The sequence below is a fragment of the Dipodomys merriami genome, unplaced genomic scaffold (genome assembly GCF_024711535.1).
Source record: "Dipodomys merriami isolate MVZ:Mamm:240054 unplaced genomic scaffold, mDipMer1.0.p SCAF_9, whole genome shotgun sequence".
NCBI classification, from domain to species: Eukaryota; Metazoa; Chordata; class Mammalia; order Rodentia; family Heteromyidae; genus Dipodomys; species Dipodomys merriami.
In genome coordinates this window covers 54,413,227-54,425,092 of record NW_027206512.1, presented here as the reverse complement: position 1 = coordinate 54,425,092, position 11,866 = coordinate 54,413,227, and the positions used below count along the sequence as shown (strand labels likewise).

Genomic DNA, 11,866 nt, shown 5'->3' with positions numbered 1-11,866 from the left:
CTGGAGTTAATAAATAAGGAAAAGAGAACATTTCCAGGGAAGAAAATGCCTCACTTCCTGTGGAAAGGTGGGCTCTCTCTGTGAGTACAGCTGGCCAACAGGGCAAAGAGGCTCAACACTGTGATAATGCATTACATAAAATAAAATGAACTGCGAAAAAAATTAGCAGAGATAAAATCAATTTACTCCACTTGGGAGTAGTAGTATTGGGATTTAAACTCACGGCCTTGTGCTTGCTAGACCGGTTGCTTTATCACTTGAGCTACATTTCTATCCCCTTCCACTTTATTTTTCAAATAGGGTCTTGCTTTTTACCTGGCACTGGACCATGATCTTCCTACTTATAGCCCCTGTCATAGCTGGAATGACAGGTTTATACTACCACATCCATTTGAGATGAGATCTAACTTTTTTCCTAAGCTGACTTCACACTGAAAATCCTCCAGAGTGGCTGAAATCGTAGGCATTAATCATTGTACCTGGCTGTTCATTCTTTCTTCTCCCCCTCCCCCCAACTTCTTGTTCACTCACCTTTTTTTCTTTCCTGTTTTCCCCTTTCCTCTCCCCCTCCCCTATACTCTTTCTTTGCTAGTACCAGAATTTAACTCAAGGTCTCTGACTTGCTTAGCTTGCTTGCTTGTTCTTGCTTGGCTAGCATTCTACTAGTTGAGCCCATGCCTCCAGCATGTTTTTTGACTTTTTTCCTTTCTTGAGGTAAAGTTTCACCAAATTTCACTCAGGCTGGCCCTCAACTGTGACCCTACGGGTCTCAGCTGCCTGGGTGGTTAGGATTATAGGTGTGAGCGACCAGTGCCTAGCTCACTCTACTTCTAACTAGCTAATCTTGGTCATTTTCAATGTCTTGCCCCCAAGAAATATATCAATGCATCAGAAGACCCTGTACATTTAAAGGCACTGTATTTTAATACCATTTCTATGTTAAAATGTACAAGTAGAAAATCTTTTGGTTAGCTGCCTTGTTTCCCTCCAAAAGAGAATGTCTCTAACACCTTTAGAGAAAACAGGGCTGAAAGAGTATTAGTTTTATTGTTGTAAAGCAAAATAACTTGCTACTAATGCAGGGGCCTGAGGCAAAGTGAATGAGGCCGTGACAATGGTAGCTGCAGTGTCCCTGAGAACCGCTCTGTAAGGAAGCAGTTAATCTCCGAATTTGAGGTTTATCAAGTTAAGCTGCTTGCCTCTTTTAGCACTTCTTAAATATGTACTTTGCAGTCTGATTTGATTCAAACCTTTAGACTCTGCTGAAAATAGATCTAAGCTGTGCGATTTCTGAAGCACTGTCTTACATCTGCGCAGGGACTGGGAACCCAGGGAGTCTGAGGACAGCAAGGGAAAGGACTGTGGTGTGGGTGGCAACTCCTGATGACGTGTGGAACAGCACTGCTTTGCCACGGAGTGGAACGCAAAGGTCAGGACTTCAGCATCCACCTAAGAAACCTGCTCTGTTTAAGCGCAAGCAAAAGCCAACATCCAGACTGAGTTCAAACGAGTGAACGTGAGCCTTATGTGGTAGCTGTTCACTTATATTTCGAGCAACACACGTGCAGGATGCACTCACTAAAAATACTCAGTAAGAAATACAGACTCAAATATAAACCACCCCAAAGCCACAAAAGTGTGGAAACAGTATTCATAGCATCAAAAGGATGTGGTAAAACTATGCAACTTTGGACAAGATTCTTTATAGGCACTTCCACGTAAAAATACTATTCTGAGATTATTTTTAAAACCTGCAGAGTCAAAGGGACATTTATAAAACATGCCGACTCAAGATTCATAATGGTTTTAATGTCAGAATTGATATAGTTAACCCACAGGCCTAATAAAGAGACTTACAGTTAATTCTCATTTAAATAACCCACTGCAGAAAACATTCAAACAGTGAAATGCTTTTATATGGATAAAATATGAAAATAGAAATGACACAATGACAAACACCTATTATTTTATTAAATACAAGCGTGAAATGTTAAGTAGATATTATTACAGATTCTAGGAAATTACAGTTCAGGTTCCCAAAATATCCTGTTGGTACTTTGAAATGTAAAAATAATGCTTTAAAGGATTCTTTCATTTTCCTTTAAAAAAAAAGGCAACAATGTAGGGACATAAAATAAGTAAAATCCAAAATTCAAATTCAAAATTGTTTCCAATCCCTAAAGTCGCTGTAAACAGTTTGGTTTTTTGAATGTCCATAGCTTAAAGGAATGTGCCAATTGCAGTTGGTATCAATTTCTGCCAAGGATACCCAGCGACACTACACAGTAGTTTCGTGTTTCCATAACCCAGTCCTAACATTGCCAGTGCTATCAGGACTGAGTGAGGCGGGTCCTTCCTGCCCACTGCTTTTCATTGGTCCATTCTGAACAGCTAAGTTGAGGCCATAAGACTTCTGTGGACTTTCAAGTTCGACGACGGTTGACTTCCTTAATGCATCCTTTTTACTGCTAGTTGAAACAGGCTTTTCAAAATTCCGGCTACTTTTAGGAAGTGTGCTACAAGCATCACTGCTGTCTTGCTGGGGCGGGTTGTACTGTCTTTCCCTGTAGGCTAAATAAGCCCTCCGACTTCGTGAATGGCCCTCATTATTGCCCGGCCGGCTTTTAGGCATGCCATTCTGCACACTTCCTTCCACGCTGGTCGGGACATCATAGGCATATTCTCTTAGGACGGTGAGTCTGCTTGCCCGGTGACCTTTACTTCGGTTTTTATGATGGCGACTTGGGTGCACATTTGTTCGAAACTGTACATCCACGGGTGCCACGTGCATCTTAATATCGTTGTCCATCGAATGTTCCGTTAGACTATTATCGAGCTGAGGCATGGAGTTCAAAGGTAAGGAGTTGGTATGGCACTGCGCGGCAGCGGCCTGCAGGTTTGTTAACTTGCAGCCCTGGGAGGAATTTTTGAAGCTCGATGCACTTTTGTTGGTGCATGAAGACTCTGCACTGCTATTGGTGCACTTGGGTGCCTCGCCGTTCGTCCCACTGGAGTTGGGGGCCTGCACATTGACCTGCACTGAGTAGGAGCTCCGTCCAGGGCAGCAAGTCATGATCCACGCGAGTCTGACATCCTCCCTGCTGACACAATGGTGAACCATGACGAAAGCACTGAAGCTCAAACACGTGGCTCCAAAAAAGAAGCTGAAAACTAAGTCCAAGGGATAATACAATGAAACGGCCAAGGCCCCGAACATCCACAGGGCAACATACAAGAGCAATGTGAGGCTGGCCCCCAGGAGCTGAGAATGAAAAGTGTGCTCATTTTCCAAGGCTGACGTAGATATCAGAGACAAAGACATCGAGTCCTGATGGGTTACTTCACCATTTTCATTGGCTGCCAATCTCTGCTGCTCCTCTGTGGGCTCCTTAAGCTCATATTTGCGCTCAGGGTGTCTTTTCAACTGAATAAATATGCTTAGAAAATACATACAGTTTACGAAAGTGATGAAACTGGCAGGTCCGTAGAAGGCTCCCAAGGAGGGTTCCCATGCCATCCAACAACTAGGAGAGAACATGGTGAACCAGCTTAGATGGCAAGTATTTCAACATGATTTCAACATTTCTTGTAGAAATGCTTACAAGAGGAGCAAATGGGTCAGGTACATAGAGAATACAAAATACTCACTAGGGTGCACTTGGCCGACTGCCGTAATTCCTGATGTTTGCTGCAGCTGTTATCCCACAAACGATGATGGGAATTCCACCACCAATCAGGTAGAACCTAGCATGAGGAAGAACGGGAACACTTGCTCGTTAGCCTGTTTCATTTCTTACGGCGTATTTTTCAGTGTCTCCACACTTCTGAACTCATTCCTTAAAAATTATTTATTATTTACTCCAATAATACCTTGAGTCATTTGACAGACTGCTTTTTTTAACTGGAAGAAAAAAATTCTTTTTTATCCAACGTTTTTAAAAAGGTTCTTGTGTGATGTACAGAGGGGTTACAGGTACATGAGAGAATGAGTACATTTCTGGGGGAACAATGTCACCCCTGCCTTGTTTTCTTCCATTTTCCCTTCCTTCTCTGGCTCCCCTCCCACAAAGTTGTAAAGTTCATTTCCAACATGGTGACTTGTGAGTATCAGTGTTGCATTGGTTCACCCTTTGTCCTTCAGCTCACCATTTTGTTATTCTTCTTCCCTTCCCCAAATCAGATGAACATATATTCAAGACACACGATGCCAAAATAAAAAAATGACAACAGGGGATAAAACAAAGAGGGGATAAAGAAGGAAAAAAAGAAATAACTTCACATAGTACATTAAAAACAAAAACAAACAACAAAAAACTTGTGTCCTTATCTTGAAGTTCATTTCAATTACCATCATTTTAAATGGTCTTAGCAGAGGATCATAATAGCTCCATCACTATGTACATATGATCATTTTTTTTTTTAATCTTTTTTAAAAGCACAAGGCCAGGGAAGTTTTCAAGCGGAGGAAAGTTGGTCAGCTCCTGCCACCCTGTGGACAGGTGGAGAACGGCAGCCGGATAGGGTTTCAGCTTTGTATTTTAGGGGGAAGTAGTTTCTTTTTCAAGTTGTTACAATTAAGATCTTGTTCAGAGTTCAGACAACTGTAACCATGTTTAGCAATTAACTTGGCACATCCTGAGCCTCCAACTTCTGCATAAAGGATCCCCTCCAGTCAGCCTCCAACTTCTGCATAAAGGATCCCCTCCAGGCAACAGAGAACAACAGAGGATTTGGGGAGGCCAGAAACTAGTGTTCAGAATGCCCTGATTTCTTCCCAGTGGGGCAGTTGGTGATAGCCCAGGGCACAGAGTAGTGGTAAGAACTCAAGAAGACAGGGTGGTAGCTGGTTGTAACAAGAAAAACTTTGTGCCTAGAAGGATATCTGAATCTCTGTAAAAACAAAAACAGAGAAACAGACGGGGCTGGGTACTCATCAGAGGGCTAGAATCTGACTTCTGCAGCTACTGCTTCCCCAGAAAGAGCTCCCCTCTACAATGAATGAGATAAAGCAAAGACCCTGGCACATATTTCTATTTATGCTTTCTCATCATTCTCTTTTGTGCTTAAAAACGGACGGCTTCCTACCGCATGGCACGGTCCTGAACCAGCAGCCAGGACACTCTGTACCCGTAGCCCCAGAACCATCTACACGATCCGGTGTTATGTCTCCTAGCAGCTCTTCCATGGCCCGCATGTAAGACATGGATGTAGCTCAAGTTGTACTCTTTTCTTAACCAATCTTCTATGGCTTCAACACAGCACGTGGAAGTGTCTCCTGCTAAGCACTGGACCTCTAAAACCAAATGCTTACCACGAGAAAGCTCTGGTGAGTTCATCACCCTCCACCGCCGCCGGCCTCTCCCTCCCTCCTCCCTCCTCTATCATTTCTCAGGTGGTGGGAACACCAGATCTCTGAGCGGCCTAGTAAACTGGAGCAGGCTGTGTGTAGCCACCTTCAACTTCTTCACTCTCATACATTCTTCAACCCAGTTTGCCATTAATCCTGAGGAAATTGCCTCATGCCCCCTGAACTTGTGCTCTCTCTTCTCTCTGGACACTCTAGACAGCTTCAGTTCTCATGTAGACCATGGTACTGACCTCAGCAGATTTCCTTATTATCAGGTCAGGCATGCCAACTAATATCATCTGGCCACTCTAAAACAACAATTGTGTTCAGCTGTTCTCTTGGGTACAAATCTTCAGAGGCTGCTCGTATTTTAATATGGTGCTCAGAGGTCTGGAGCCTAGAGCCCAGCCAAAGGGCATGCATTACAGGAGCCAGTCCAGCTCCTGTAAAAGCCTCTAGAACAGGGCATGTGGGGAGCCCTCAAGACTTCAGCCTGCAGCCAGCCACTCGCCAAAACTCAGTCATCACAGGTGAGAGTTCTACTCATCCCAGCATGATGCTTCACTTATTCGTCTTTTTATTGTAATGGGAAAGAAGGACATAACTCTGGATGTGTTTCATCTTTCACAGGAAGTAAACAAATTGCTGCCCTCTTGAGATTAAAATCCGTGACCTGTGCATGACCTCAGGCAATAAACATTAACAGTTAACATTGCACAGAGCCCTCTGGTGCCCTAGGCCATGGCCAATGCCCGCGCATGACATCCTGCAGGGAGGAGGCTGCAGCAGACCCGCATGGGCATGAACATGGTGGAGGGCTGTGGAGGCTGAGGCCACCCCACCTCATCAGGAAAATAAAGAACCTACATTCAGAAGCATGACAGTGAGGCTCCTACATTCATTCTTTTACTTCTGTACTTCTTGTTCTATCTTATGACCAGGCTTCAACTAAAGCAAACACAATTAGATACACATTTAAGACAATTCGACGAAGACCGGATACCTGAGCATGGGTCTTGGCGGAGGTGGAGGCTCATCGGGATCTTGGCATCTTTTAGCTTTCTTAGTGACTTGTTTATAAATATTTCGAGCGGTTACTCCCACCCATAGTACTGTGGCAAGGGTAGAATAATGAAGAATTATCCCCACCTACAGGGAAGATTGAAAGATACACATTATCTTAAAGCAAACCAAGTTTTCACGTTTGATTAAAAAGCAGTACAAGGTTTATTACAAGGGTGTATTTTGATGACCAAGTCCTTTACCCGCTAATTACACCAAGCATTTTCTTTTTGTCAGTCGTGGAGCTTGAACTCTGGCCCTGGCGCTGTCCCTGAGCTCTTCAGCTCAAGGCTAGCACTCTACCACTTGAGCCACAGCTCCCACTTCTGGCTTTTTCTATGTATGTGGTGCTGAGGAATCGAACCCAAGGCCTCATGTATGTGAGACAAGCACTCTACCACTGAGCTACCTTCCCAGCCACACTAAGTATTCTCAGACATGACCTTCTTAAGAACCAGGAGTCTCGGAAACCTACAGGTGATCATATGTACTCAAGGTGATCCTTAATACACCACAAAGCTCAGTACTAGGCGACAGGAGGCCTAGCAGGGCCTTTCCAAGGATGCCATGTTATCTCTGCATCCAGAACATAAGCAAGAGCAGCGAGCAAGGGTAATTAAGTCATCGGAGTTCTAACTCAGAGCTGCCATTAAGGTGTAAGAGTAAAATATGATGTTCTGTGTTTGAAGCAAGTCTCATTGAGGATGAAATTCTCGATGAAAATGTGAGAGGAGATGAGAAGCTTAAAATGTCTTGCCTAAAGTAAAGGAAGTACCATGTATCATGAAAAGCACCTAGGACATGATCCAGCTCTCTTAAGAAACCGCTGACTTACTACTTTTTGATCTTTCTTTTTTCCTTACCCAATTTGCAGATAAAATTCTACTAATGAAAATCTCCAAGAAAAAATTTTCTCATCCTACATAGATGGCTTTCCAACCTCAACACAAACAACTCACCTGGCACTATCAGACCTAGGTCAGTAAAAACAGTATGCACACCACCGTCCGTAGCATCAGGAGAAGCAATGTGCAGCTGACTCCCACAGCAAAGCCTCATTCTTATTCTATGAGGAAAGCTCAAGGCAGTCACTGTCCAGGGTAATGCTTGCCACACTCTAGAGGTAGCCACAACTTTGGAGGTATGGGGAGGGTGGATTCCATTGGCCAAACTAGCCAAGCTACAGGTCATTGTCTTCCTTGGTCCCTAGTCAGTTTTGTCAGGCCACATGGAAATGGAAAAAATTATAGACAGAAGTAGAACAAAAGGCACAAAATAACCCACTGAGCTCTCCGCAGTCACACCAAATGCTGAAAGTCAAATCACCATAAATGAATTCAGTGCTTAGAAACCAAGATTTTTACGGCAAATCACTGATTTTGACTCAAAATGATAGGCTCTCCTTCTGCAGGAATATTTTTGAAGAAAGGTCAAAAAAAAAAAAAAAGGTTGAACTAAACTAGTTTCCACACCAAAGGTATGGTGTAGCATTTTCTAAAGCAGGAAACTCAATCATTAAGGCTGTGAAGTGTTTTCTATAGTATTTCTAAATTCCCAGAAAACGAATCACTTAAGGATAAAAAAATTTCAGTTAAATGGCTGTTACCAAATGGGAAATTTTAGGAATCTCATAACATCTAATAACAGTTATTTAAAAGAAAAAAATCATTTAAAATGAAAAAAAAAATCACATACAAGTGGGGCAGCGGAGATCTCAGGAGGACAGCCTGGCTGGGACGCGGGATTCCCTGCTGGGTTTCCCACCCTACCTTGGGCTGCACACGAAACATAATCTTACCATTATGTTTCCTTCCAAGTCATCAATGGCCTATATGGAAATTCTGCAAATGGTCTGGAAGCAAGTAATTGAATCCACAGGGCATGTGAACCATTCATAAATGCAACACATTAATACTTAAGGAAGCCACTTAACCACAGGACAACAATTTCCACAGCTACACAACAGGCAGAATTATACTAAAGACCTCCACTTTTTGTATGTGCTACTTAAATATAAACTCTTATAAACCAGAGAGCTTAACTGGAAGTAACCCAATATAGGGTCGCATACACAACTATTATACACTAGTTTTCCACTAGTGAATGCCTGTGATTCTGGGTGTGACTCAATTTTTTCTTTGTAGCAGCCGTATTCATACTCAGCTGGCGGTATTAGCTGTGTGCGCCACACACAGATTCATCTAAGAAAGGCTGAACCAGTGGTCCTATGGTCAACAACAGAATATCTGTGCCCATGTGGGATGGTTACCTAGGTCTCTGCCCCTGGCAAAGACAGTCAGTGTTGGGTGCAGGCGCTGAGTCACACAGACCCACTATGAGTCATGCCCCTGCTATGCAACAGCTCTAGTGATCTAGAGTAAGACAATTTTCAGTGACTCACTTTATGTATTTTTTTAAATGGATGTTATTTATGTACTAATAACTTTCACACTAACCCTTCCAAGGTATGTTATTCTAAAGGCCTTTTCTAAAGTTCCTTGTAGGGGTTAATGTGAAAGTTTAGAAAGATTTTAATAGCTACGAATGGGATTTTCCCAAGTGCTCCTTATGTGTCACTACAGCGATTCTCTAGATGGAAGACAGGAAAGACGGCTGACAAATGCAGCTGGCACAGTATTTAATATGCTGCAACTAGGTAACTGAAAGGGAGAACTAGATTCACCACCTTCATGCATAACTAAGAAAATCAATAGCCAAGTGGAGTGTGTAGGTGGACACTTGTAACCCTAGCAACTCGGGAGTCACAGGCTTGGGCTACTTAAAAAGACCAGAAAATGAAGGATAAAACAATTATTTGGCATCACACCAGGAAAGGATCATATCACTTTCAGCTTTGAGTCCATGGTCCCATCTATTCTGTTACTCACACTTTTATTTCTCCACCATAACTAAAGCCACATAAGACACCTGAAACTGATTGAGGAGCCAGAGTGGGAAGCACCTAGTTGGTGGCGCCTTTAATGACCTCAACCAACCACCTGTAACTGTGTATAATACAGGAGTACTCACAAGAAGTTCAGACAAAAGCACACTGATTTGAGCACAGATACAAAACTGCACTCAAGACATGAATGAACCTAAACAATCAGTGGATTTCACAGCCTAGCCCACTGGTGAACCCAAGAACCATCAAAGCCCCAGGAGAACAAAGTGCTTTGCACCTCCCTCTGAGGACCTGGGACCCTCGTCCAGCCCTGGCTGTACGCCATGCCCTCCACTCAGCTGCCTATGAACTGAAGTAAGTGTTGCAATGATAAAGGAAGCCATGCCTGAGCCTGTGATTTCACAGAAGAGGACGGAGTGAAATCAGAAGAGAATGGCATGAACACATCTAAAGATCTGCCTTTTCCTTTTCTTCTGTAAACCTTTAGCTAATGGGTACTTGGTTCTAAAGGCACTAAGAAGCCTGTGCAGGTCCTATGCCTTTCATCTGAGAAAGAGTATAGTACAAAGAAAGTTTAACTTTACAATGTCCAATTCATTTTTTTCATGAAACCAATTAACATGTCTGCTTTGGGAAGTCAGTGAATATTTTTAAGTAACACCAAGACCATTAATACTCTCCTAGTACAGTCAAGGCTCACAATGACCTGTATAATCAGCAGACTTCTTTTTGTTCATAAATATGTGTCTGCTGATTACCTACTAAGAGTTGGTCCCTGGGTGATATGATACACACTGATGAGTCATACAACTCTTGTCCAGAAAGCCCAGAGGCAATAAACAATTATAAAGTTTTATGGGTACCATGAGATTTTTAGCAATATAATGTAAAAGTGAGAGGTGACAGGCAGGATCTCTGCAACAGTAATCATAAAGTTAGATCTTCAAGGTAAATGAGAAGCAGCTATGTGGAGAAGACGAGGAACTGAGAAGAAAGAGGTTATGTCTTCTGTCTAGGTATCAAGTGCATTCAAACCCATTATCTTCTTTCACAAGAATACAGCAATGGCCTGAAACAGAAATATACTGTATCCTTGAGAAAGAAACTGTAACCATAACACTAGGAATAGTAGTAGATCTAGTAATGTTTGTTGAGCAGTGACTATATGCATGCTACTACTGATATCCTCAAGTCATTTAGAACCCTCAGCTGTTCTTACACATACACACACACAGCGCATCTCAAGCTGGATCCTAGGTATACAATGCTGGATCAATCACAGCCTGAAGTCCATGAGCCATCTAACAATTGGGCCAAACATTGCCTGCATTTATTTAGTGTATTACAAAGTTAGGGTGTTAATAATAACATATTTAACCCTATGACCTCTCCCATCTGTTTTTGTTAAAGGCATGCTGTTGATCTTAGTCACGTTTATCTTCATGAAAGACATCAGGGTTAGTGCAGTATCTGAGGCTTACTTTTCATTCACAAGATTCCGTGGTGCTGACTCTGCTGTAGTTCGTTAGCTTTGATGCCCTGATGCATGTACCATGCTGGTGACTGCCATTCCTTCTCTGTGCTGGGTCTCCCTGCCCGGGGCTTTGCTTTTGTAACAGTGCAGTCATGATCACTCGCCTTCACCTACATATTCACCTACACAGGCCCAGCTGCACTGAGCCCAAGGGGCTCTGCTGGCCTCCAGAGAGGGGGAATGTTTTCATTTAGAGCTTATAGTATCCCACAGACTAACCACTAACGTTTACACTAACATGTAGACAAGACCCTGTGGGTGCATGTCTCCTAGATGTCTGGTGTAGTTGGGCTTTATTTTTGCAATCAGAAAAGACATAAAATGGCAATGAAGTCTTTATATACATCTTCATAACACACATGGTGCTACAACCACTGCACTTGTATGCTGGCCCTATGTGTCCTCTATACTCAAAAATGTCTATCTGGCCAGGTACAGTAATTGCAACCACTCAACTACTGTAGTGATGAAGATTAGGACCTCAATTTTAAGTCAGCCCAGGGAGACACAACTCAACTAATAAAGCTGGGCACGGTATCACAGGGATGTTGCCCTAGCTATGTGGTAGGTGTTGAGTAGGAGTACTGAGGCCCAGGCTAAACTGGACATAAACACAAAGCTTTACTTGAAAAATAATGGAAACAAACAGGGGCACGGCAAGCACAAGGCTCCAGTTTCTCTGGAGGTTGAAAAATAGAAAAAAGGATATGCCACTTCTTCTATGCTGGCCTTTTCCATTCAAAGTAATTGTGTGTGTGTGTGTGTGTGTGTGTGTGTGTGTGTGTGTGTGTGTGTGTGTGTGTGTGTGTGTGTGTGTGTGTGTGTGTGTGTGTGTGTGTGTGTGTGTGTTGCACATACATGCGCACCTGCGCTTAAAGGAATACAAGTCAAACAGAAAGATACATGTACATTTCCACTCAGAGAGTAGAGGCAAAGGTTAGAATTACAATAAGCTACTAGAACTGAAAGGAGAAGAAAAAGGCAACTGCTGTTCAATGGGTACAAACACAAAACAGAC

At 42.9% G+C, this 11,866-nt stretch overlaps 1 protein-coding gene across 2 annotated transcripts in view; it reads right to left on the bottom strand.

The window, feature by feature from the left end:
• Positions 1 to 1,834: 1,834 nt before the first annotated feature.
• Positions 1,835 to 11,866, bottom strand: part of Adgra3 (adhesion G protein-coupled receptor A3) — a 105,497-nt gene continuing 95,465 nt past the window's right edge. The window contains exons 17-19 of one of the 2 annotated variants that reach the window (XM_070013084.1): positions 6,351 to 6,496; positions 3,649 to 3,744; positions 1,835 to 3,524 (exon numbers count right to left, since the gene is read on the bottom strand). In XM_070013084.1, coding sequence (XP_069869185.1) covers positions 2,279 to 3,524; positions 3,649 to 3,744; positions 6,351 to 6,496 — 1,488 coding nt within the window. In that variant the 3' untranslated portion in view covers positions 1,835 to 2,278. The remainder of the gene's footprint in view (positions 3,525 to 3,648; positions 3,745 to 6,350; positions 6,497 to 11,866) is intronic. The other variant, XM_070013085.1, reaches the window with a different exon arrangement.